At 34.8% G+C, this 27,972-nt stretch overlaps 3 protein-coding genes across 6 annotated transcripts; 1 reads left to right on the top strand and 2 right to left on the bottom strand.

Annotated features, from left to right (window-relative positions):
• The first annotated feature begins 530 nt into the window (after positions 1-530).
• Positions 531-5,677, top strand: LOC138308893 (5'-deoxynucleotidase HDDC2-like). Its single transcript, XM_069249938.1, has 3 exons — positions 531-595; positions 1,386-1,524; positions 3,478-5,677. Exons 1-3 carry the CDS (start codon positions 533-535, stop codon positions 3,561-3,563), a joined length of 288 nt encoding a protein of 95 aa, XP_069106039.1. The 5' UTR covers positions 531-532; the 3' UTR covers positions 3,564-5,677.
• A 7,562-nt stretch (positions 5,678-13,239) lies between these two features.
• Positions 13,240-21,306, bottom strand: LOC138309749 (uncharacterized). The gene is made up of 4 exons (XM_069250967.1): positions 20,465-21,306; positions 18,518-18,731; positions 17,216-17,407; positions 13,240-15,370 (listed from the first exon to the last, which is right to left on the bottom strand). Exons 1-4 carry the CDS (start codon positions 21,275-21,277, stop codon positions 14,421-14,423), a joined length of 2,169 nt encoding a protein of 722 aa, XP_069107068.1. The 5' UTR covers positions 21,278-21,306; the 3' UTR covers positions 13,240-14,420.
• A 756-nt stretch (positions 21,307-22,062) lies between these two features.
• Positions 22,063-27,892, bottom strand: LOC138309289 (E3 ubiquitin-protein ligase RNF217-like). Of its 4 annotated transcripts, none has more exons than XM_069250461.1 (3): positions 27,766-27,892; positions 26,320-26,496; positions 22,063-23,538 (listed from the first exon to the last, which is right to left on the bottom strand). In XM_069250461.1, exon 3 carries the CDS (start codon positions 23,531-23,533, stop codon positions 22,241-22,243), a length of 1,293 nt encoding a protein of 430 aa, XP_069106562.1. In that variant the 5' UTR covers positions 23,534-23,538; positions 26,320-26,496; positions 27,766-27,892; the 3' UTR covers positions 22,063-22,240. The 4 variants fall into 4 exon arrangements, with proteins under 4 accessions (XP_069106562.1, XP_069106565.1, XP_069106566.1 ...); XM_069250464.1 differs by lacking the exon at positions 27,766-27,892 and adding an exon at positions 27,586-27,659; XM_069250465.1 differs by lacking the exons at positions 26,320-26,496; positions 27,766-27,892 and adding an exon at positions 27,586-27,657.
• Positions 27,893-27,972: the final 80 nt, after the last annotated feature.

The following is a 27,972-nucleotide window of genomic DNA, read 5'->3' as shown; positions in this document are numbered from 1 at the left end:
AAGAGTCAGAGATAGTTTGTCATCGTTCATTGTTTTTGTTACATCCTTTTAATACATCCATAGTACACCTTGTACAAGGATGTTACTAGTTTAGGAGATAGAAACAGTCTTAAATATAAGTAGCCGAGAAGAAAATGCATCATGAGTCACATACAGTCTGACCCAACATGGGTTTTTAAACCTCTTGTAAACTTCAAGGTGTATCGTCATTATCAACATATTACTGCTCATACCCCTGGACAATCGTCATAGATGTAACAGAAACACAGCATTTTATTCCAATTGATACATGTATGTTATACAACAAAAGAGCTATATAATGGTTGCAGAAAAACAAGTAAATGAGCTTTTCTCTTCAGATTTTACGATCGAGATAAGGGGTGGATATAACGCCGGTCCATAATAATCCCTGATAAACTAGGATCTTCTGTGTAGGGGCATTAATGTGTTACTGAGAATCCCCTACTTATGAATATATATTCATCATATTTGTTGTAATATGAAAAATATATTGAATATGTTACAGAATGCTATGGACCACATTACTAGTCTAGTGAGTGAGGATGTGTCACAGGAAATCATGTCATTGTGGAGGGTAAGATTAGAAGGTGAAAACGAATCAAGGTTGTACCAGAAACATATATACATTGAGATTGGCAACTCCGCCATTTTTACGATCGACAGATTTACCTGTGGATGTCAGCTTAGTGGTTTTTAGATAAACTCTTAAATAGTTAAATGCAGCAGAATAACTTTGATATGTTATAACAGTAACAATTCAGTAATTTTTTAAGATGATTTGAGTACGATCTTGGATAGAAAAACTAATTTTTAACATACATATTAATAATACAAATGCACTTCCGGTTTTGAATGCGTGATTTTCGAAAAACCAGGTAAAATTGATGATTTTCATGCTTTCAAAAATCATATTAAATAACATCAATTGGAAAAACTGGTCACATGCACATCAAACCATGATAAGATGTTTAAACTCTGTGTTATGCAAAAATATCATGTTTGAAAAAATGCACTTAAAAGTACTTAGCCAAGGCAAAATGCCTATAAACTGGAGGTCCCGCTGCCTGTCAACAACGACAAAGGAGTTTCCAATTTCTATTTATTGGTATACATGTTTCTGGTTGTACATGATGTAGTGTTGTCACTTAACTGAATTGCAGCATGCTTCTTTGCCTCAGTCAGTAGTGCTGGAGACCTGGGTTCGATTCATGGTCGATGTACTTGGCTGTTACCTATTTTGCAGTGAAAAGTATTATGATGGAAATGTGGTTACCCTATTTTTCACCAGAGTAAAGGTTGACTCTGTAAATGTATCACCTTTCCACGTATTGATCTTTGTCTATATAATGTATTTTATATCACAGGAGTATGAAAACCAGTCTACAAATGAGGCAAGATTTGTAAAAGATCTGGACAAATTCGAGATGATTCTTCAGGCAATGGAGTACGAAAAAATAGACAAGGGACCAAAGGCTCTTCAGGAATTTTTTGATAGTACAAATGGTAAGATAATGAAGGATTGATCATTGATTACTGCATGGATTTCCTATTTGAATCCATATGACTATGCATGGCCAGATTTCAAACTCTTTTCTTTTAATAATGGTATATTTGAATAATGTCTAAATATTAATAATATGTAATGATAATTAAAAGATTGTATTAATTTTAACTCTAATGTTTAGTTCATGAATAAGGAATTTTCTGTTGTTTATTTATTTATTTATTTTTTTGAACTTCATCTAGATAGAAACATTTAATAGTTCCTCAATTAATGATTGATTATAAATAATTAGTGTTATAAAGGCTACTTCTATAATATGTCATCATACTAAGGGGAAATAACTCTCAGTTAGTGTGCACTTTTTAAAACACTTATTCTAAAATTTGGAATCAAGATTTTAAAATATTAGGTATCCTATTCAAAAGATCAAACGGGGCAATCAAATTTTTATACATTTTTTACCTGGTTATGGAATATGAAGCAATGTGATGTATTAAAAAAATGCAATCTAATGCAACTATTGACGAATAGCTATTTAGCAGATTGCATCAGAAACATAGACTAAGAGATTGGAAAAAATGGGTCAGAAAACCTTTTATACATTTATAGCTCACCTGGCCTGAAGGTCCTTCCATCCATCTGTTAACATTTCCTTTAAATCGCTACTAGTCATAGAGTTCTGCTTGGAATGTAACCAAATTTGGCCACAAACATCCTTGGGGGAATGGGAATAGAGTTTGTATAAATTTTGGCTCTGATCCCAAGGGGGAGGGGACCAATATGGGAAATAGAGGTAAATCCTTCAAATCGCTACTTGTCATAGAGTTCTGCATGGAATGTAACTAAATTTGACCAGAAACATCCTCGAAGGAAGGGAACCAGATGTTGTATAAATTTTGGCTCTGACCCCCCGAGGGCAGGAGGGGCCGGGCCCAATAAGGGGAAATAGAGGTAAATTCTTTAAATCGCTACTAGTCATAGAGTTCTGCATAGAATGTAACCAAATTTGGCCAGAAACATCCGTGGGGGAAGGGGGAAAGAGTTTGTATAGATTTTGGCTCTGACCCCCTGGGGCAGAAAGAATGGGTCCCAATAGGGAAATTAGAGGTAAATCTTAAATTCCTTCAGAAAAGAAACAATGAACCTGTAACCAAAACATTACTTGGCATTATAATAACCAGGTGAGCGATACAGGCCCTCTGGGCCTCTTGTTTTACCTGGTCATGGAATATGAAGTAATGTGAGGTATTAAATCAAGGCAAACAAATGAAATTATTGAGAAATAGCTATTTAGCAGATTGAACCAGAAACATAGAGATTGGAAACTCCTTCTTTGTCTTTGTTGACAGGCAGAGGGACCTCCGGTTTATGGGCATTTTCCCTTGGCTAAATACTTTTAAGTGTATTCTTTTAAACATGATATTTCTGCATCAATACATATAATTTTTGCATGAACACGAAGGTGTAAACATTATATCATGGTTGGATGTGACTTGAGTTTTTTCTATTGATGTTATTTAAAATGATTTTTGAAAGCACGAAAAAAAGCAATTTTACCCAGTCTTTTGAAAATCAGACATTTAAAACCGGAAGCGCATTTTGTTTTATTATCATATCAGTTAAAATGTTATTTTAGCTTACAAAATCGTACTCAAACCATCTGAAAATTACTGAACTTTTATAACATATCAAAGTTATTCTGCTGTTTTTAACTATTTAAGAGTTTATTAAAAATCCCTGAGCACATACAGAGGTTCATCTGACAATCGTAAAAATTGTGGAATTGCCAATGTCTTAACTGATAATATATGTTTCTGATTTTATATATATAATTGTATGGCCTTAAAACATCAGTGATAAAAGAAATGAAGCATTCATAATTAGTAGAATATTGAGATGGTAAAGACATGTTGATATAGTTAATTATACCTGATCTTTGATTTCCTCTACAGGAAAATTCCAGTCCCCTCAAGTGAAAGAATGGGTGGAAGAACTGAAGAATATACGCGAGGACAGTAACAAAAGTGATAAAACGTGACAAAGAATAATCTAGATTAAAATGACTTTGATACACTTTAACCATGTATTATACAGGAAAATGACATTTGAAGATCCGTAACTACAATTCTACTGTGATGTACAGTATTTTTGCCCACATAGTGCACACTTTTTTTCCCCATTTACATGTATATGTATTTACAAGTGAAAAATTTGGGTGCACAACTGCACAGTATTATAACTCGGGTACAATATTGTTTAAGTCACATAGCGGGTCCATGTAGTGTGCAACAACATTTAAATATTTGGGTCTTGCTCAATGCTCAGTGCATATACATGATATACATGATATGTAAAGAAAAATCACTTGAAGTGTTTTTCAGTATCTGTATTCATTTTATATCCTGAAATTTTGTATACCGGGAGTTTCCTCTTAGGAGCACATTCTGTACATGTATGTGTTATGTATTCATGTCAGGACACATACAAATGTACCCGGTACTGTTACAATTAGGAATCTGCAATAATATGTATCTTCAAATCTAAATGAATCTGGAGCTTGGAACCATGTACAGTGTATGAATATGTAATTGATTCATAACATTAAATAGATTATATATACAGCTGTAAATATTGAAAATTTTGAAAGCTTTGAACTTGAAAATGTTTATGGAAGTTGTGTGCTTGTGAGTTTGAGATGGGGATCAGGCTATGAAAATGTTTATGGAAGTTGTGTGCTTGTGAGTCTGAGATGGGGATCAGACTATGAAAATGTTTATGGAAGTTGTGTGCTTGTGAGTCTGAGATGGGGATCAGACTATGAAAATGTTTATGGAAGTTGTGTGCTTGTGAGTCTGAGATGGGGATCAGACTATGAAAATGTTTATGGAAGTTGTGTGCTTGTGAGTCTGAGATGGGGATCAGACTATGAAAATGTTTATGGAAGTTGTGTGCTTGTGAGTCTGAGATGGGGATCAGACTATGAAAATGTTTATGGAAGTTGTGTGCTTGTGAGTCTGAGATGGGGATCAGGCTATTAAAATGTTTATGGAAGTTGTGTGCTTGTGAGTCTGAGATGGGGATCAGGCTATGAAAATGTTTATGGAAGTTGTGTGCTTGTGAGTCTGAGATGGGGATCAGACTATGAAAATGTTTATGGAAGTTGTGTGCTTGTGAGTCTGAGATGGGGATCAGACTATGAAAATGTCTATGGAAGTTGTGTGCTTGTGAGTCTGAGATGGGGATCAGACAATGAAAATGTTTATGGAAGTTGTGTGCTTGTTAGTCTGAGATGGGGATCAGGCTATGAAAATGTTTATGGAAGTTGTGTGCTTGTGAGTCTGAGATGGGGATCAGACCATGAAAATGTTTATGGAAGTTGTGTGCTTGTTAGTCTGAGATGGGGTTCAGACTATGGAAATGTCTATGGAAGTTTGGTGCTTGTTAGTCTGAGATGGGGATCAGGCTATGAAAATGTTTATGGAAGTTGTGTGCTTGTGAGTCTGAGATGGGGTTCAGACTATGGAAATGTCTATGGAAGTTTGGTGCTTGTTAGTCTGAGATGGGGATCAGGCTATGAAAATATTTATGGAAGTTGTGTGCTTGTGAGTCTGAGATGGGGATCAGGCTATGAAAATGTCTATGGAAGTCGTGTGCTTTTGAGTCTGAGATGGGGTTCAGACTATGAAAATGTTTATGGAAGTTGTGTGCTTGAGTCTGAGATGGGGATCAGGCTACGAAAATGTCTATGGAAGTTGTGTGCTTTTGAGTCTGAGATGGGGATCAGGCTATGGAAATGTCTATGGAAGTTGTGTGCTTGTTAGTCTGAGATGGGGATCAGGCTATGAAAATGTCTATGGAAGTTGTGTGCTTGTGAGTCTGAGATGGGGATCAGGCTATGGAAATGTCTATGGAAGTTGTGTGCTTGTGAGTCTGAGATGGGGATCAGACTATGAAAATGTTTATGGAAGTTGTGTGCTTGTGAGTCTGAGATGGGGATCAGGCCATGAAAATATTTATGGAAGTTGTGTGCTTGAGTCTGAGATGGGGATCAGGCTATTAAAATGTCTATGGAAGTTGTGTGCTTGAGTCTGAGATGGGGATCAGACTATGAAAATGTCTATGGAAGTTGTGTGCTTGTGAGTCTGAGATGGGATCAGACTATGAAAATATTTATGGAAGTTGTGTGCTTGTGAGTCTGAGGGTTCAAACTATTAAAATGTTTATGGAAGTTGTGTGATGTGAGTTGAGATGAGGATCAGACAATGAAAATGTTTATGGAAGTTGTGTGCTTGTGAGTCTGAGATGGGGATCAGACTATGAAAATGTTTATGGAAGTTGTGTGCTTGTGAGTCTGAGATCGGGTTCAGACTATTAAAATGTTTATAGAAGTTGTGTGCTTGTGAGTCTGAGATGGGGTTCAGACTATGAAAATGTTTATGGAAGTTGTGTGCTTGAGTCTGAGATGGGGATCAGGCTATGAAAATGTTTATGGAAGTTGTGTGCTTGTGAGTCTGAGATGGGGATCAGACTATGAAAATGTTTATGGAAGTTGTGTGATTGTGAGTCTGAGATGGGGATCAGACTATTAAAATGTCTATGGAAGTTGTGTGAAAGTCAGAGTCTGATTGATGGGGATCAGACTATGAAATGTCTATGGAAGTTGTGTGATTGTGAGTCTGAGATGGGGTTCAGACTATGAAAATGTTTATGGAAGTTGTGTGCTTTTGAGTCTGAGATGGGGTTCAGACTATGAAAATGTTTATGGAAGTTGTGTGCTTGAGTCTGAGATGGGGATCAGGCTATGAAAATGTTTATGGAAGTTGTGTGATTGTGAGTCTGAGATGGGGATCAGACTATGAAAATGTCTATGGAAGTTGTGTGATTGTGAGTCTGAGATGGGGTTCAGACTATGAAAATGTTTATGGAAGTTGTGTGCTTTTGAGTCTGAGATGGGGTTCAGACTATGAAAATGTTTATGGAAGTTGTGTGCTTTTGAGAGTCTGAGATGGGGTTCAGACTATGAAAATGTTTATGGAAGTTGTGTGCTTGAGTCTGAGATGGGGGATCAGGCTATGAAAATGTCTATGGAAGTTGTGTGATTGTGAGTCTGAGATGGGGATCAGACTATGAAAATGTCTATGGAAGTTGTGTGATTGTGAGTCTGAGATGGGGTTCAGACTATGAAAATGTTTATGGAAGTTGTGTGCTTTTGAGTCTGAGATGGGGTTCAGACTATGAAAATGTTTATGGAAGTTGTGTGCTTGAGTCTGAGATGGGGATCAGGCTATGAAAATGTTTATGGAAGTTGTGTGCTTGTGAGTCTGAGATGGGGATCAGACTATGAAAATGTTTATGGAAGTTGTGTGATTGTGAGTCTGAGATGGGGATCAGACTATTAAAATGTCTATGGAAGTTGTGTGATTGTGAGTCTGAGATGGGGATCAGACTATGAAAATGTCTATGGAAGTTGTGTGATTGTGAGTCTGAGATGGGGTTCAGACTATGAAAATGTTTATGGAAGTTGTGTGCTTTTGAGTCTGAGATGGGGTTCAGACTATGAAAATGTTTTATGGAAGTTGTGTGCTTGAGTCTGAGATGGGGATCAGGCTATGAAAATGTTTATGGAAGTTGTGTGCTTTTGAGTCTGAGATGGGGATCAGGCTATGAAAATGTTTATGGAAGTTGTGTGCTTTTGAGTCTGAGATGGGGTTCAGACTATGAAAATGTTTATGGAAGTTGTGTGCTTTGAAGTCTGAGATGGGGATCAGACTATGAAAATGTTTATGGAAGTTGTGTGCTTGTGAGTCTGAGATGGGGATCAGGCTATAAAAATGTTTATGGAAGTTGTGTGCTTGTGAGTCTGAGATGGGGATCAGACTATGAAAATGTTTATGGAAGTTGTGTGCTTGTGAGTCTGAGATGGGGATCAGACTATGAAAATGTTTATGGAAGTTGTGTGCTTGTGAGTCTGAGATGGGGATCAGACTATGAAAATGTTTATGGAAGTTGTGTGCTTGTGAGTCTGAGATGGGGATTAGACTATCTGTATAGAAGTCAATATAGAACACCATAGACAGACTCTGAACTTTTTTCATCTGTCATAGTTATGATGATTGCTGTGTCCTGTCCAAGCCAGTCCAGATTGGGGTTATCTCCCCTTAACATATCTATCAGGAATATAGGTAGAAATAGTTTTGGTAGGATAGTATGAATTCTATGGAAATTATTTAAACATTCCTAATTCAAATATTACTTTTGAACTTTAAAATCACCTGACTAGGTTTCTTTTTAATTTTCTGTTAGTTTAATATCCACCTCTGGACTATCTCATCGTGAAACTGAAGGCTCTCTCTGCGACAATGGATCAACATCTGATTTGGTCCTTTGAAGTACAAAGAATAAGGTACATTTTTGTTTTGAAGTTGGGCGTTACTTTCAAGGAAGTTTCTGCTTGTCTGCGTTTGGTCTTTTTTTTCTGTATGAACTGCCTTCAGTTTTGTTAAAGGATAGTCCAGGGGTGGTATAATGACAGTGATAGTAACCCCTGGAATATTTAGGATGAAAGTGTGAGATTTTAATTGTTTGAACCTTGGGCATTTACATAACATTGCATTGACAATGTAATGATATTTTACACTCAATGTGGCTTTTTACATCCCATTTACTCACTGTATATACTATGTACAGGTCTGCATGGAACTCTTGATAATAAATAAATGATTTTAAAGATTCATACAGTTGTAATAATTGCTGCTGATTCTGAAAGAAGAAGCTTGAAATGAATAAGGGTCAACTAGTGTTATCTTATTCAGAGTGCCTAGGGTACTTTAAATTTTAAATAAACAAAGTGGCTTTTAATAGAACCAACTTTGGACTAGCTTTGCTATGACATATTCCTAGCAAACGCGGGTTCCTGTCAGGTATGGGATAAGTTTGGTGTTAGATGCTCGGTTTCTTTATTCGACAAGAAATTTTTAAAATTCAAGCACACATTATATTAACAAACACACTGTAGTTTGATGAAGCATTTATTCTGATCATAAAAATCACATATCATACTGATATGAAAACAATACGAAGATCATTTTCTAGATTTAAAACGGGTAAACTATTGTTAAGAGTTCTTACTGAAGAAAAATGAATACAAAGTTTAGGAAAGTTAATCAGAAGTGTTCAATGTTTAAGATACATGTACTTGCATGCATATCTAGATAAAAAAAATAGCCTGTCAAATTATTTTTATTAAGTTGTTGTTTACAAAACAGATTGGTAGGTGTAAATTTTACAGACATTGTGCATTACATATATACAAACATTACCAGAATCCACCCAGTAAGCACCCCTCCCCTCTTTTAGGCCTCAATCTCACTCACTCTGACTCAAATACAGACCTTTGAAAACTATATAGATTTCTCTCATTGTCTTCTTTGCAAATTGATTAATAGCTTATTGTATGTTAAAAATTCATTAAAGATGCTCCACCTCTGACAAATGGTATTTTTGCACTATCAAAAACAGGAGCTGACGATTTAGTATTTTTCTTCAGTCACATAAGTTACTTACTTTACACCATTACCACCATTGAAAAATTTGAGCTTCTTATTTTACTTCAAGATAAAAATATGAAAAATAATTAATTGCATCCCGAAAAAAATTCCGCAGCACTATATCCTATATGGAATGAAGTACTGAATGCGCACGCACCAAAGGCGAAACAAACTATTTTATATTATTTTTTGTGTTAATTAGGCATATATATACACGATTAAACACCAATTATTGTTCAAATGATGAATAGGATTTATGTTCTGTCGGCGGTGGAGCATCTTTAAATGTTACTTAATATATTTAGTCCAATTAATTATATATACCCCCCCCTCAGCCCAAATTTAGTCAAATTAAACCCCCCCTCATTTTTCAATTTTTTATGTGCCCTGTGTGCTTTATTGGGTCGAATACGGTAATTAATAAAAGGAGATAGAATAAATAAAAATTACAAAAATGTTCCCACTTTGACACTAACACAACATAAAAATTGGCAGCTTTGAAGGCAGTCAAATGTGTATTACTGTACATAATTATTGTGTACATGTATATTGTATTGTGAACTGCTTGACATAGTTACTGTAAATCACTTTTATAAATTATAATACTTAAATTTTTGAATATATATACAAAGTCTGTGTCTTCATTATTTCCAGCATATTACACCAATACGTGATCTCGTGATCAAGGGCTCGTACTTACTACTGATCTACGTTACGTTTTATACATTCATTTGCCAGATATTTGAATTCAAGCTTGCGAAATTTCTCAAAAATTTGTATCTCGCAAAATGAATTTATTAATTAAATTCCCTGACACATTTTGATGCTTCTGAAGAGTATAGTGTCTGTAAGCTGATGTATGAACATATGCTGGCATGCATGTAGGCTAGTATCATGAACAATTATACAAGTTTGACATTTATACCGGTAATAAAGTTTATAACTTCATGATATAGCTATATAGGCGCTAAAGATTATCAGGCTGAATCAATGAACATTTCCCTGCTTTGGAAAATAAACAATATACATCAATTAATTACTGTTACAAATCAAAATTAATGCTTTGATACATCAATGTACATGTATGTTTTTTATAGTGTAAGCATACAATGCATACACTGTATAACCATTATATATTATTTAATCAGTAGTTTTATTTAAGCGCTTGTCGCACTGTCTTTCAACCAGTAATTCATGTACAGTACTAAATTCTGTAAAAGTGCAATTCCGATATTGAACGTGCTAATAAATACTAACTTACAGTTTTTCATATTTGCATCAAAAAATACTGCACTAAAACTGCTAAATCAAGGTGTGAAAGAATCCTCATGTTATTATGAAGTAAAATAATCAACCAAAAAACAGTTGTGGGACTTCAGGTAATTTAATTACCTTGTATTTTTTTACAGACAAAAAAAAATAAACAAATAAAAGATTGAAGTACATGTAATAACTATAACAAAAGTAAATACACACAATTTATCAAACGTGACTGCAGTACAAACACAAGCAAGCAAAACCAAAGCACTAACATTAAAGTAAAATGAAACCTTAAGTACTGTTACTTCTTTAAATTAATAAATAAAAAAAAATAGATATACCGTTGATTAAAGTTATCACAGGCCAAAATGTAAGTAGATCTATCCGTGCAGTAACTTGCTGTTCTAACCTCCTGAAGTGGTCATAATTTCAGACAAAGTCATTATAGATGAATTATCTACTATCAATTGAATTTCGTAACTGTTTTCAGCAAAACAATATGATTGCAACAGTGATATTGACATCAGCTACATCTTCCAATTGTAAAAACATCAATAATATAATAATTTTAATAAAATATGGTTTAAAGATGCTCCAATGCTGACAAATGGTATTTTTTCTCTATCAATAATTGGAGCAGTAGATTTAGTATTTTTCTTTAGTTACAAAAGTTATTTACTTCACATAATAACCATCATTGAAAAGTTTGAGCTTCTAATTTACTTCAAGATAAAAATATCAAATAAAACTAATTGGGTTCCGAAAAAATTCCGCGGCATGATATCGATGTCCTTTGTGGAATGAAGTACTTCTTGCACATGCACCAAAAGCAAAATACATTATTTTTTGTTATTTTTTTTTGTAAATTATACACAATTAAACACCTGTCAGCAGTGGAGCATCTTTAATATATTTGCATTATATAACACATTCTGTATTGTAAAACTTTTCCTCAATTGTTTTTAAAATTTTAAGAGTATTTATATATTAAAACAACTCTCAGAACTCGTCAGATATTATCATACATGTATAAAGAGAAATAAACAGTTAATCTATTGACTGTTAAATTCATAATAATAAACAATCATTATCAATAATAATTATACATTAATGTGATTGCAAAATTACTATTTATAGTAACAATAAATTAATACATGTATACACAATACTACTGGGGTGACACCTGAAGGATTTCACAGAATGTAAAGGGTGATTGATAACTCCATTTATCAGAAATAAGAAATTGCATTGACTTGAGTAAAAACTGAAAAAGGTGGGAGGGGGAAAATGGACATTTTGCAAGTTTTGTGACATCTAAAGAATCAAGAATGATTGTATATATAGAGAGTGATTATCAATAACACAGTCATGCAAAATAAAATATTCCCCCTAAAACTTTAATCCATGAAAAGCCATCCATGTCATAAACCACTATTGGTGGTAAGCAAATATAAATATTCTAAACATATCAATAAAAAATATTCCTTGAAGATGCTACCCTGCCGAAACAGCATGAATAATGTTTATCAATTGGATAATAATGTATGTGTATACATATTCATGACTTGTATGTATAGTTAACATAAAAACACATAAACATGTACATTTGTAATATACCTGTAATTTGTTTTACTTTTGTTGTCTGTGAATAGTGAAATAATTAAAAAAATCAAATTTTTCAATGATGGTAATGATCTAAAGTCAGTAACCTTTGTTACTGTAGAAAAAAAATGATTTGTTTGCTCCTGTTTTTCCTAGAGCAAATACCATTCATCAGCAGTGTAGCATCTTTTTTATCATATTTAAATAATGCACTATACTTTGGTCTTTATCATGGTAAATTCAAAGACAATTTTTTCATATCTTACACATTTGTATTTTTTATTGCATATGCATTGTTGAAGAATTTTGTTAATATATATAGAGCAACAGCAACACACACTAATTAAATATATATTTCATAGCTAAACCATATGTAAGAGAAAAAGAAACACAAATAAAGAAACAAAATGTTAACATCAATCTTAACAAAATTCCAAAAAAGAGTGTACTTAGCTTGTTATCATATAACTGTAATACCAATGCAAGCTAAGTACTGTACATATACCGCATCAAAACAAATCAATCTTTTGATATCATTACTCCATAAACTGTAAAAAATGTTCTAAATGGGCAAACAGTACCATTAGCACACGTTTGATACTCCAGGGGTTACTAACAATGACGTCATTGTGGACTATCTCAACTAAAGGCAGTTCCAGAGAAAAAAACTTACAATGCAATCACGGGCCTGCAGAGATGTCCTTTGAAGAATACAGAGACATGACCCCCATCTTCAAAACCACAAGTACAGTTAATCAATTACTTTGATGTAAATAAAAGGAACAAATCACCGTCTCATCTGTGGTTTCACATATATCTAGTGCCTTCAGTTTTGCTTTGAAATATTCTAGGGGTGGATATTACGACAGAGATAGTAACCCCTGTGATATTGGGGATGCCATCAACATCATACCCTCACAATACATATTTTCGGAATCATTATGAGTAGGGACCAGTACATTAGAAATTATTGATCCATCTACTATTCAGTTCTCTAATTATTATCATTCTGAACCATTAACCTTTTAATTTTCTAATACAGTATACCGCCTACATGTACCATTATCATTCTGTTCTATTAGAGTTACTTCCCTTTGTTTCACTCTGACAGTACTGACCAAGAACGTATACTGGAAAAAGTGCAATTGGAACATCTTGCCATTTCTGCAAGCGTACTGTATTTCATCGCAAATAAGACACCCCATCAAGAGAAGAAATAAAGGTAAAAGGGTTGGGTTTTTTTTTATTAGAGGACAACCCACCTGATAACATCGATCTATGAGGTCGCAATCTTGGATTTTGGACAAAATAGTTACTATCTATATACATATATAACCCGCCTGATAACATTGATCTATAAGGTCGCAATCTTGGACTTTTTAATGTCTTGTCATTGTTATATAACAGTCGTAAGTTGGACAAAATAGTTTCTATGTGTATACATATATATATATAGCTACTTAGTCCAAATCTAGTTTCAGAAAAAAAGGATGAGATAATCCAATTACTGTACTGTAAGTAAGAAGGGAAGTAGCTCCGTTAGATCAGCATGCCATACTGTACAGTATATAATATCAATTAAGGAGATAGTTATATATATAAATGCACTGGGTATATCAGAAAATGCCCTAAGCCTTTCCAGTATGGATAACATTGATTCTTGATTAAGAATTTCTCATTTGAATGGTGAAAATGGATTATCTCCCCTAGTTTGAAGAATCATATCTAAAGCATTAAGCCAAATTTTAGTGATAATTCCAAAATTTAAAAAAACTGATGGGTAATTGTGTGTTTAGGGCCTCAAGCTCCATGTCATAATCATATTAAATGTGTGAATTATTATTACTTAAGATTTGTTTGTTAATTTATAAGTCTTACGGTATATTAACAGCAAATGTTAATTCAATGAAGTGCCAGGTTTGATAGAAGAGGGAAATCTGAGTATTCAAAGAAAAAAACACCCACTAGCTGTCAGTACCGTGCAACTGCTGTGCACTGGATTCAAACTCACGACCCAGAGGTGGAGAGCTGTGGTAATATGTCTGGACATCTTAATAACTTTGCCAATGCATGCGGTCCTACATTTTATGTTACTTTACACTAGTAACCACATGCATGCTACACACTAAATCATCCGTATCTAATAAACAAACTGTCTAGAAAAATTTAACTAGCATTTTGATCTGATATCACAAATATTTAAAAGAAAAAAACAACATAAAAAATAGTTAGAAGCAAATCCAATGAACTATTCTAAGAGCAAACAATTAATATTTTGATCAGACAAAATTTTCAGTGATAAATAATATCATTGCAGTAAAGCCAACACATATGTAATATACCTGAGCATACAAATCTGCAGTAGACGTTTTAACAAAATGGACTTTAATATTTCAGTATCAGGTATAATTTCTGGCATTTGAGTATAAAGGACCCATAGTCAAACCCTTTACAACTTACAGAATTACCTCCCCTTGAAAAAGAAATCAAAGGGGGGTGTTACAGTCCTCAAGGGAGACGACACCATAGTATGGATCAACTTCTGGAATTACCTCCCCTCCTTCACTGACTGGCATGTTAGAATGATCACATGGTAATATTTCTGCCATTTGATTGGCCTGTTTGGACTGCAGAACACTAGTCACAATGTCTGGTTGTCTGATCACTGTCACATCACCTGAAGAATGTTTCTTTAAATTCCTGTCAAGGGACCCAGTTTGTAGTTTCACTGAAGAAGACAAACTTTTCTTTTTCTCTATGTTTCTGTCAAGGGTTTTTGATGAATGACCCTGTGACCTTCCCAACGACCCTGACCCCTCCTTCTGCTTGCCATCCTGTGATTTTATCAAATCGTCCTCGTGTCCTTTCTCCCATACTACTGGTATTTTCTTGCCGAAAATCCTCACAAAACATCCTTGCGTTGTTGAGTTTTCCTCGCTGATCTCTTCATCTTTGTCACTAAGCTTCTTATTTGTCTGATTTTCTGGGGAATCACTATCAGACGAGTCCTCATTAGGATCATTTGTCCTGTTGTTTAAATCACTCTTCACTTTTCCACTCAAATCAGGCTCTTCAGAATTCTTACTTGAACAGTTTTCCTTCATTTCTGACCCATTTTTTTTGCATGTCAATTTCTCTTGATCAACACTTGTGTACGCTGTTTTAACATAGAGCACATCACTCTGATCAGGGTCTTTTGAAAGCTTTGCAGTTGTCTGTGTGAGACTGTCACGGTCTATATTTTCCATAGTTGCCGTGTCCTGTTCTTGATTCGGTTGAACAGTAGATTGGTGGCAGTGTACCCATACTTCAACTTCCTGGGATGGATCATGATCGGTTCCACTCTCAGGCGATTCATCATATGCAGAAATATTGTCGGTATCGCCGTCGACCGAACCAAAGATTGAACTCTCCTCATTCAGGGTGTATAGATCTCCTGAGGAAAATAAAGTACCTAAGTGAGTGTGGTTAATCAAAAAAAGTAATTGTTACCCCAGTGTGGTCAATCAAAAGTTACTGTAACTCCAGTGTGGTCAATCAAAAGTTACTGTAACTCAAGTGTGGTCAATCAAAAGTTACTGTAACTCAAGTGTGGTCAATCAAAAGTTACTGTAACTCCAGTGTGGTCAATCAAAAGTTACTGTAACTCCAGTGTGGTCAATCAAAAGTTACTGTAACTCCAGTGTGGTCAATCAAAAGTTACTGTAACTCCAGTGTGGTCAATCAAAAGTTACTGTAACTCAAGTGTGGTCAATCAAACGTTACTGTAACTCCAGTGTGGTCAGTCAAAAGTTACTGTAATCAAAAGTTACTGTAACCCCAGTGTGGTCAATCAAAGTTACTGTAACCCAGTGTGGTCAATCAAAGTTACTGTAACTCAGTGTGGTCAATCAAAAGTTACTGTAACTCAAGTGTGGTCAATCAAAAGTTACTGTAACTCATGTGGTCAATCAAAAGTTACTGTAACTCCAAGTGCTCACTCAAAGTACTGTAACTCAAGTGTGGTCAATCAAAAGTTACTGTAACTCAAGTGTGGTCAATCAAAGTTACTGTAACCCCAGTGTGGTCAATCAAAAGTTACTGTAACTCCGGTCAGTGTGGTCAATCAAAAGTTACTGTAACTCAAGTGTGGTCAATCAAAAGTTACTGTAACTCAAGTGTGGTCAATCAAACGTTACTGTTACTCCAGTGTGGTCAATCAAAAGGTACTGTAACTCCAGTGTGGTCAGTCAAAAGTTACTGTAATCAAAAGTTACTGTAACCCCAGTGTGGTCAATCAAAAGTTACTGTAACTCCAGTGTGGTCAATCAAAAGGTACTGTAACTCCAGTGTGGTCAGTCAAAAGTTACTGTAATCAAAAGTTACTGTAACCCCAGTGTGGTCAATCAAAAGTTACTGTAACTCCAGTGTGGTCAATCAAAAGTTACTGTAACTCCAGTGTGGTCAATCAAAAGTTACTGTAACTCCAGTGTGGTCAATCAAAAGTTACTGTAACTCCAGTGTGGTCAATCAAAAGTTACTGTAACCCCAGTGTGGTCAATCAAAAGTTACTGTAACCCCAGTGTGGTCAATCAAAAGTTACTGTGACCCAAATTATTTTCACTGGGACTTAATGTCATGTTTTTATATACCAAATGACTTTTTTTCTCAGATATTGAATTTCTCTATCTAAAAGCATAAGGTTCAACATTACTTGCATTTAAAATGTTTTTGAGATCATTTATATTTGCGATTTCTGTTGAAAAATTGCAAGGAAAAACAATGTTGTTCATAATACTTGAAAATGATAAGTATTATAGACAAACACAATTACTAATTTTAAAATTTGTATCATAATACATATAATTAAGAATTAAGAGTTCAATGTCCTATGAAGTTTAATATGTCTGTCATCTTTTTCTATAAAGACATCATTTATGTAAGTTGTCAAACATTTACTGTAAACCAACTTTCTTTCATGTAGGGTTAACTTTTGCAAATTTCACGATCAGAGTAATTTCACAAAGGTTTATCTCTCTAAACATTATATAAATCTGGCTTATATTTTGATATTGATAGATATATATTTCCTTTTAAATTTTAATCTGTCAAAGTTAATATTCGTGAAATTGTTTAAAAAAAAAAATTGTGATATTTCATAGCCACAAAATATATGTGACTTTTCAGCATACCAGCTAGCACTGTTGCAAATAAAATTAACGCACAAATTCCATGAGGTTTTCACTAGTCAATATATTTCAATTTTTTGGGTCAACAACAAATACTAAAGGAAGATAATCACCTGTCCTGACGGCCAGTTTAGGAATCTCTATTTGGCGGATCTGTTGCTTCTTCCAGAATTTACGCATTTTGCTCTCCTGTCGATACCTGTAGCCAGCATAAGCAGGAACAACTATAAAACTGGTTCCGACAAAGATCACACCAGCAGCTACTATCAAACCACCTAGTACTAGTCCTCCCAACACTTTAGCACCTGTCAATATTAAAAATAAAAAAAATAAAAGTACTGAAAGTACTGATCCTTAAAAACATTTAAATACCTTCAAAAATTAGTTGGTTATATGAACAGTATGCAGAATTAATTTCATGTAAATGCATGCAAAGGTACAAACCTCAATCAAAACAGCTCTATTTAAAAATATATATATATATATAATTTTGTTTGGAAAGTTTAACACATATTCACACATGGGAATTCTGGATTTATTTTGTGTTGTAACTTCATCTGATACAATCGAAAAGATGTTCTAATATTGTAATTTTTATTGATAAACTTTTAATTCCTAATCTAGGAAATGGCTTAAAGGGACAATTCGCTCTAAGAGTATATTAAAACTTGCACATATTTCGGAAACAAACAAGTTCTAATGGAAATTAGATTAGTTGGTTTTACTGTGATATGTCAGAAAAGCCCACTGCAGTCAAATGTATGTGAAATGTTCATTCGCCATTACACATAGCCTTGTATGCCGAACCCTGACCCTTGCCTGTGTAGTAAAGCATTTTTTGTCTAGAACTACTCAAATTGCAATTACAGTTGTGTTAACATTATTAGATGCATGTTCTTGTCTAAAAATAATTTCATCAACTCCTCAGTGGTTATGTATTGCATTTGTTTAACGTGCGTGACTTTGACTCGGGTAAGGGAACAGCGTACATGTTGTACCTGCTTAATCTTCTTGATCAACAATCTGGAATCTCAATGGTATTAATCAAAATATTTAACAATGTTGTGGAATTTGTCACTATTTCTTGTCATATGTTTCATAAGGAATGTAGAACAATACATTAACGTCATATTTTGCTTCGTGGTTATATATTGAATTAGCCTTACTGAATTGTCCCTTTAAGCCAACAGTTTGACTTTTTTTTCTGTTCTAATTTTGGTCAGCTATATATGTTCCTATATATCTAAGACTAACCCAAAGGACTTGTCATGAATGATCTGTAATCCTGCATAAGACAAATCAGTACCCACTGGGCCCTTTACAACGAAAAATCAGAAAGCTCATGTCATGATCAGTAATTACAGGGACCTGACTTCCGATCTTCTAGCGTTGATGGCTGCTATACATGTACCTACCAAGTACAGAGCCGCGTATCAGCTTCCTTGCAACTGGGTAGTTAGGCATCAGTTTGTATTTACATCCGAAGGTACTGAGCATGCTATGATGATTGCCAAACACAGTGGAGACACAGCGACTGGTGATGTAACGCTCACCACATTTATAGCAGAAATTTGTACCACAGTGCTTACAAGTCATGTGGCTGCAGCCTCCATTACGCTCAATAAATACCTGTAAAAGTGACAGTTACATAGCATAATAGTAATGACCAAAATTTAAAGCTCTGCATGTTTTTCTAGTTTTCAATTTTTCATATATCAAAAATGAATAGCCATGAATGGAAATGAAGGAAACAAGTTGGATATACATATATTTACAATGTCTGAGCATTAAAACAGGCTGCAAATTACATATATATATATTTATCCTGCAACTATCCCACATACTGACGAATACACCTACTGCCGGATAAACTTAGCTTGTGCTCTATATCTGTCAATATGAAATGCTTTATCTGTCAATACGTTCATGTGAATTTGTTCCATATCTGACGTCACATTTTCTGACTTCAACCTTTAGTTGAGAAAACATCATTCAGTCCCGCTAAAAAATGATGACACATTTTCCAAAATTTATACAAACTCTGTTTCCCTTCCCCATCCCCCAGGCTGTTTGTGGCCAAATTTGGTTACAATCCATGCAGAACTCTAAGAGAAGTGATTTAAAGTATTTACCTTAATTTTCCCTATTGGGCCCCGCAGCGCCCTCCTGTCCCCGGGGGGTCAGAGCCAAAATGTATACAAGTTCTGTTCCCCTTCCCCAAAGGATGTTTGTGGCCAAATTTGGTTACAATCCATGGAGAACTCTATATAGGACAAGTAGCCATTTATAGGATTACCATCTATTTCCCCTATATATACAAGTTCTGTTCCCCTTCCCCAAAGGATGTTTGTGCATGCCAAATTTAGTTACAATCCATGCAAAACTCCAGGACAAGTAGCGATTTAAAGTATTTACCTTAATTTCCCCTATTGGGCCCCGCCCCTCCTGCTCCGAGGGGTCAGGGCCAAAATATATACAAGTTCTGTTCCCTTTCCCCATAGGATATTTGTGGCCAAATAATTTCCGTATGACAGATCAAGAGTGGTATATGTACAACAATAGCTTTTGCTTTCATCTTTTAAAACAAGACAAATGTTTTTTTTTTATTGTTAACATAATATTTTAATAATATGAAAAAAAAACAACCTTAAAACATAACAAACAAATTATTAATATTAGTACAAATACAAATACATAAAAAACTTATCATCGATTCCAAAGTCAAGGGGAGTAACTCCTACATGACAATTTTAAAATTGACTAAAAACAGGATTTGGCAGTCTGGCGAATTCATAATCCGGGAAGTTTAGGCTGGGAATGAAGGTGTCCGGATTACTGAGGGTCCACTTTTCAGTCTAGTATGGTTTAGTGATTGAATCCTTTCATCCACATCAAATTTAAAGAAGCATCTCGCTTCGATTGAAACCAAGTGACTGGCAAATTGCATTGCTTTCAATTGATGTCTCAATGATTGTAGGATAAACAGACCACACAGTTAGTATCTTATAATATTTGGTTCCTGACACGGAAAGTATACATCGCACCAAAATAAACCTTGTATTGTAAGATACTAATCATAATAATGTATTTTCTATATATAGTCATTACATAATACAATGTAGTAATAGTGATCAAGTCATCATTTTTGTTTTTTACAAAAATGAAGCCCCTGCATCTGTGTTTTAGTGTTTACCTTTATCAAAAACGAATGGCCAAGAATGGAAATGAAGCAAGAAAGTTAATAAACAAAAAATTTTCAATTGATTTAAACTCATTCACCCCCGAAAATCCATAATGAACTGCTGTATCCTTTGCATGAGAAGAGCCCAAATGTGACTTCAGGGGTAAAAAAATGTACCTACCTTACACTTGGGGCACTTTTGTGCATTGACATCACAGCCTCTTAACTTCAACTTTGCCCAGGATTTTAACATCTTGTCTCCCTTGGAGAACTCTTTACAAGTAATTCCCTGATGGGCAGGAGCATGGCAAGGAAAGCACCACACCAGGTCACATTTCGGACAGGTCACATTTGATCGTTGACCTTTGGCCTTTTTTCTTGTCGATTTTAGTTCATCTTTTGTCATGTTGTAAACAGTTGAACACTGTGGGCATGTTTTTACCATAGGGTCATGATTAGCATCGACAAGAAATCTGTAGTATTTTTCCTTCAGTTCTATAGGTAGTATGTTAAGGATTTCGTCCCGATGTACAAATGAATCACAAAGGCCTATACATTTTATAGCTACAGTACCATTGCTGACGTTTTCCTCAATAAATTTCTGCATACAAGAATCACAAACAGGTACACTGCAGCACAAGCGTTTTCTAACGCTTGTTTCCTCGCAACAAACTGTACAGAAAGTGTTATGTGTTAAACTAGCTCTCGGATATGGCTCTGGTACAGATTTGGGCTGCGCACTGTTACGTAGCATATCAATTCTGTAAAAATCGGTTTCTGGAAATTCTAAATCATACTCATCATCTTCTTCGTCAAACGGTATGATCAACTGTGGATTGGATAGTATACTTTCGAGGGTATAATATTCGTAACTGGAATCTAAAGCGATTGGATCGGACTCCTTTGGGCCTTGTAATGATGGTGTCTCTGTTACTGACAACTCTTTCTCCACTCTCACACTTGGTGATATCTTTGAATCACTCAAATAAGACATAGATTGCTCTGAGCTAGAGACAGAACTTGCAGAACGCTACTCTTTCATCAGTGACTTAACTTCCACTGATTCACCTAACTTTTCATCCAGACTGACTTAACTTCCACTGATTTCAGATCATGAGGTAACTTTTGGACAAGTTTCTTCTGTTGCCTCCTTATAGACCTGAGATAATTTTTCTCTTACCTCCTGATGAGGTGATTTCAGATTTGTTGACTCTTGATGATGAGTCTTAATTTCTTCTTCTGTCACTTTACAGAAATTCCTTTCCATTGATTCCTGAGTAGAATTCATTCCTGAAGCTTCTCCTGACTCCTTGTTATTTTCTGTAGTTTGTGAGGAACATGGAATTATCAATTTCCTATTGACATCTATTTCTGACTTTGGTAAGTCATCAGATTCAATCTCCATCATATCAGACATTGTTCCTTGGGTTCCTAATCCGGGGAGTTAGGTCTGGGAACGAAGGTGTCCGGATTACTGATACTTTTCAGTCTAGTAGAAATCAAATGAATCCTTTTTCCAATCAAATTTAAAAAGCATCATGTGTCGATTGAAACCAAATGACTGGCAATTTGCATTGCTTTCAGATGTCTTAATGATTGTAGGATCTGTCAACAGTTATATCTTAAATATAGGTTCCTGACACGAAAGTATACATCGCACCAAAATAAACCTTGTATTGTAAGATACTAATCATAATAATGTATTTTCTATATATAGTCATTACATAATAATACAATGTAGTAATAGTGATCAAGTCATCATTTTTGTTTTTTACAAAAATGAAGCCCCTGCATCTGTGTTTTAGTGTTTACCTTTATCAAAAACGAATGGCCAAGAATGGAAATGAAGCAAGAAAGTTAATAAACAAAAATTTTTCAATTGATTTAAACTCATTCACCCCCGAAAATCCATAATGAACTGCTACATCCTTTGCATGAGAAGAGCCCAAATGTGACTTCAGGGGTAAAAAAATGTACCTACCTTACACTTGGGGCACTTTTGTGCATTGACATCACAGCCTCTTAACTTCAACTTTGCCCAGGATTTTAACATCTTGTCTCCCTTGGAGAACTCTTTACAAGTAATTCCCTGATGGGCAGGAGCATGGCAAGGAAAGCACCACACCAGGTCACATTTTGGACAGGTCACATTTGATCGTTGACCTTTGGCCTTTTTTCTTGTTGATTTTAGTTCATCTTTTGTCATGTTGTAAACAGTTGAACACTGTGGGCATGTTTTTACCATAGGGTCATGATTAGCATCGACAAGAAATCTGTAGTATTTCTCCTTCAGTTCTATAGGTAGTATGTTAAGGATTTCGTCCCGATGTACAAATGAATCACAAAGGCCTATACATTTTATAGCTACAGTACCATTGCTGACGTTTTCCTCAATAAATTTCTGCATACAAGAATCACAAACAGGTACACTGCAGCACAAGCGTTTTCTAACGCTAGTTTCCTCGCAACAAACTGTACAGAAAGTGTTATGTGTTAAACTAGCTCTCGGATATGGCTCTGGTACAGATTTGGGCTGCGCACTGTTACGTAGCATATCAATTCTGTAAAAATCGGTTTCTGGAAATTCTAAATCATACTCATCATCTTCTTCATCAAACGGTATGATCAACTGTGGATTGGATAGTATACTTTCGAGGGTATAATATTCGTAACTGGAATCTAAAGCGATTGGATCGGACTCCTTTGGGCCTTGTAATGATGGTGTCTCTGTTACTGACAACTCTTTCTCCTCTCTCACACTTGGTGATATCTTTGAATCACTCAAATAAGACATAGATTGCTCTGAGCTAGAGACAGAACTTGCAGAACTCGACCCCTCACCTAATTTTTCATCCAGTGACTTAACTTCCACTGATTCCAGATCATGAGGTAACTTTTCTTCTGTTAACTCTTGACTGTCCTTTTCCTCTTTTCTTTCCTTTTCATCTCTGGACTCTTCTGGACAAGTTTCTTCTGTTGCCTCCTTATAGACCTGAGGTAATTTTTCTCTTACCTCCTGATGAGGTGATTTCAGATTTGTTGACTCTTGATGATGATTCTTAATTTCTTCTTCTGTCACTTTACAGAAATTCCTTTCCATTGATTCCTGAGTAGAATTCATTCCTGAAGCTTCTCCTGACTCCTTGTTATTTTCTGTAGTTTGTGAGGAACATGCATTTGTCAATTTCCTATTGACATCTATTTCTGACTTTGGTAAGTCATCAGATTCAATCTCCATCATATCAGACATTGTTCCTGAAAAATAATAATAAAACCTAGAAATCAAATTCCAAATTTTTAAAGGTAAAAAGACATGTGTCAGATAATACAATAATAAGACAAAGATATTAATGCATCTGTCAAAATATGAAATTAGGATGAAGCAAAATGGATCTGGACATGACGCTAAACAATCTGATCTACCAGTACTGACGGAGTGTAAACAGATTAAGGGAAGTTACTCTGACAGATCAGAGTTATAAATATTCTATCCTATCAAAACTTATGCTAGGGGTATAAAAATGGTTGAGCTGTAAGTTATATATAAAATAATATTAAAAACAAATAATTGTAAAACATTTTACGGCTATTCAAATAATCATGCTATCATCGAACTCTTTTATGAACATAAGTGTGTAATTGACAGATCACCGGCTGTCAAGCAAACCACACATGACTTCGCATTTTGTATTGTGTGTGCTACGATGTTTGCTCCGACATTAAATAGAAACATGTGCGTTTGTGAGCGCGAGGCGTGGCTATATTACATCTGGCGATCGGTCAATATAAAGTTGTAACAGGAGAGTAGAAAATGTAGCAGTTAGACTGGGTTTTGATCCCGGGACCTCCAAACACTAGCCAGATGCTTTACTGATTGAGCTGTATCTGGTCACAATGATCGATCAATAATCCATTCTACACTCCGATGTGATTTTTTCTCAATTCTCAATTCTTTTATTTTCTTGAACCTTACAGTTCATCAGAAAAAGTGCATTAATATATATATACAATGCAACAAAACTTAATCACATAGATATTTAACACACAGACACACATATATATTGTACGTAGTACAGATACACCCAACACCTGCACGACCGCTACACTAGTGTAGAGGGTGTTTCTACATTTGTTTTAAACAGTATAAATTTAGTCTTTTTTTCATGACCAAAACTATGAATTTTCCTAAATTAGATAATTTTTTTTCATTATTTCTTGTTTCCAGATGTTGAATAAATTTGGCCATGCTAGGCTTTTTATGGTAATATTTTTTGATAAAACGGTTTCTAATATCTGAGAAATTATTGCATATATATATAATCATGAGATGGTACTCGTCTTCAATGTCATTATCATCACAACATATACATTTTCGACTGTGCACATGTCTTTCTATATTTGATAATTTCTATATCTACCGGATTCTACATTTAATTTATGAGAAGATAATCTTATTTTTGCAATTTCTTTTACATCTTGTCAAACAATAGGTATAGTTAAATACTGTTTCAAACAAAATTCATGATCACCACAAAAATATTTCTATAAAGATATCCCCCATCCTTTGCCCAAGCAGAAATGACAATGTTTAAGTATACTCCCAAAGCTTGAAGCAGGGTTGGTAAACTCGCCCATTTTGCAATAGCAGCTAAACTAGGATTCAAACTCAGGACCTCTGAACACTTGCCTAATGCTCTACTGATTATTGACCCATTCAAATTCCACTACACAGCTAGTAATTATATAAATCAAGTTTGAAAAATTAACTAAATCTATGTCAGATAAAAAGAATTATAGATCAGCTATTGATTCACTAATATACTATATATACAAGAGGCCCATGGGCCTTATAAGCCCACCTGAGTTTGAATAAATAATGAAACAATTAATTAAAGACATATACATAAATGTAAACACTATATATTTTCATCTATAAAGTGTATTTGATTCTACCATTTCCAGAATTTTAGAAGAAGATTTTTGATGTTTTAGCCTATTTGACCTTTTTTGGCCCCGCCCCTCTGCCCCCAGGGGGCAGCCAGGACTAATATGGATATGGTGTTAAAATGCTATCTCAGGCTAATAATTCTAAAAAAGTTTGACTCATTTCCTATGAAAATTGATAAAAAAATGCTCATAAATGTGTTTTTCCTACATAAACTATAGTAAACTTGACCCTATCCCAAGGGAGAAACAATAGACCCGAGGGTCATATAATTCACAATTTCTGTAAAGGACCTTATATAAGACCTTTCTATCTGCAGGTAGGGCGTAAGAATTGTACCTGCTGCCCCTATTGCATGATCGTAAAAGGCGACTAAATTTAGGATCTTATCTTTTCTTTCTCCCTAAATTACTTTGTTCTTCCTAGAGTCTCACTTGACACCACCTCACTTTTGGCCTATGGTTGAGCGCTCGCCCCTGTGAGGAAGGCTCTGGGTTCTGTCCCCTGGCCGAGACACACCAAAGTCTATAAAAGTGGTAGTTTCTGCTCCTGCTTAGCGCTCAGCATAACGGGAGTGGGACGACTGGTTTGCCCGTTGTCAGTATAATGTGACCGGGTGGGGTGTGTTGCCTGGTGTCTTCGGCGGCATGCTTCAGTGATATAGCACTATAAAAAGGGCAACAGTTCCACTATACAAGAAGACACAACACGAATATACCGCAGTCTCCCAAAACACGCACCTCGCGCAACATACACGCAACACACTGCATACATGGGAGGCCGTCCTTACATGACCATAGCTGTTAATAGGACGTTAATTAATCAAACAAACAAACATCTATGAAAAGTATTTGATTCTACTATTTCCAGAATTTCATAAGAAGATTTTTGAAGATTTAGCCTATTTGACCCTGCTCCTAAAGCCCCTGAGGGTCAGTCATAGAAAATTTGTTAATATTTAATGGCCATCTCATACTGATAATTCTGACAACATTTGACTCATTTCCTGGTTGCTACATTTTTCTCCTCTCCTAGCTGTTACAAACTTTGCATCCAACTAAATACCCATGGTGGTTGTATAATGGTCTTACATTGTATATGTTATTGTCTTCGAGAGAGAAATCTCTGAAAAAGGAGGGAGGAGTGTAGCAGGATCGGTCTGGCTGGGTCGATCATCAATGCTCAGTGGTAGAGCATTAGGCTAGTGTACGGATTTGCTGGGTTTAAATCCTGGTCTGGCTGCTATATTTTCTCCTCTCCTGTAATACCTACATATATGTAATTAGATTAAATCGTATTGCATTAATGCCTTTAAAGTTATGGTATTCATTCCATAGGAAAATAGAATCTCTGTCAATTGTCAGAGTTAAAGATAGAAAATATCAAATTAAAAGTAGCCTGTATGCCTATTTATAACAGGTTTTTACACCCTTTATGGCATATAATTCTGTAATCATAAGCATCGGGTAATCTTAATAACTTTTATTTCTGTCAATAGGGAGATAGATACTAGAAACACATTTATATGTATATAAATATATACATATTCATAACTATGATGTCATCTGCATGACCATGACACAGGTTATTAATATTATACATTGAGTGTTATGATTGACAGAAGGGTGAAAATAAAAGGAAGTTTAATTATTATCTCATTCAATTTATAACAGGTTTTTTTCGAAATTACATCCGTTATGGCATATAATTCTGTAATCATAAGCATCGGGTAATCTTAATAACTTTTATTTCTGTCAATAGGGAGATAGATACTAGAAACACATTTATATGTATATAAATATATACATATATATATATTTATATGTTTCTGTAAATACCTTCGAAATATCTTCCTTGTAAAAATCATTTTCATAACTATGATGTCATCTGCATGACCATGACACAGGTTATTAATATTATACATTGAGTGTTATGATTGACAGAAGGGTGAAAATAAAAGGAAGTTTAATTATTATCTCATTCAATTTATAACAGGTTTTTTTCGAAATTACATCCGTTGTGGCATATAATTCTGTAATCATAAGCATCGGGTAATCTTAATAACTTTTAATTCTGTCAATAGGGAGATAGATACTAGAAACACATTTATATGTATTTAAATATATATATTTTTATGTTTCTGTAAATACCTTCGAAATATCTTCCTTATAAAAATCATTTTCATAACTATGATGTCATCTGCATGACCATGACACAGGTTATTAATATATACATTTAGTGTTATGATTGACAAAAGGGTGAAAATAAAAGGAAGTTTAATTATTATCTCATTCAATTGAACTTAAGCAATGCTTTGAAATTCTTTCATTTAATTCCGGTTTGAAGCCAAGACGTACAACTCCTTCCATAAATGGCGGATCGAAGCCTTTCTTTCATTCCTGCCTCCTCTTGACGTCGTGTGTATTTGTAAACAAAAACGTCATAAACACATGATGGCACAGATTCCTAAAAATAAACAAGCGCACACTTAATATGTTCTAACTCTTTAGATGACAGCTATCAAAACAGCAACTCACCTTTTTAAATATGCTGCTTGGCCATATTGTGGGTTTCTTTGTATTTATGAGTTTCCAAATATTCATTTATTCTTTATCAGCGACGACATTCGCGAAAAATGCCTTTCTCTATCTATTTGGTTTCCTCGGTATTCATTATTTAAAGTAGTCAGTAATCTAGAAAAGTTCCGAACATTCTTTTAGTCGCTAAAACGTTTTGTTTGGTAG

This window comes from Argopecten irradians, chromosome 15 (genome assembly GCF_041381155.1).
Source record: "Argopecten irradians isolate NY chromosome 15, Ai_NY, whole genome shotgun sequence".
In the NCBI taxonomy this organism is placed as follows: Eukaryota; Metazoa; Mollusca; class Bivalvia; order Pectinida; family Pectinidae; genus Argopecten; species Argopecten irradians.
This window is presented reverse-complemented; position numbering and strand designations above follow the sequence as displayed.

Bases quoted from the DNA above. Each gene is read 5' to 3' on its own strand.
- LOC138308893 (XM_069249938.1), top strand. From the start codon at position 533: ATGGACCACATTACTAGTCTAGTGAGTGAGGATGTGTCACAGGAAATC. The intron at 596-1,385 runs GTAAGATTAGAA...TTTATATCACAG, and splicing joins AAATCATGTCATTGTGGAGG to GAGTATGAAAACCAGTCTAC. The intron at 1,525-3,477 runs GTAAGATAATGA...TTTCCTCTACAG, and splicing joins ATTTTTTGATAGTACAAATG to GAAAATTCCAGTCCCCTCAA.
- LOC138309749 (XM_069250967.1), bottom strand. From the start codon at position 21,277: ATGTCTTATTTGAGTGATTCAAAGATATCACCAAGTGTGAGAGTGGAG. The intron at 17,408-18,517 runs GTAGGTACATGT...TAATATTGACAG, and splicing joins GATACGCGGCTCTGTACTTG to GTGCTAAAGTGTTGGGAGGA. The intron at 15,371-17,215 runs GTGATTATCTTC...TATTTTCCTCAG, and splicing joins TAAACTGGCCGTCAGGACAG to GAGATCTATACACCCTGAAT.
- LOC138309289 (XM_069250461.1), bottom strand. From the start codon at position 23,533: ATGTCTGATATGATGGAGATTGAATCTGATGACTTACCAAAGTCAGAA.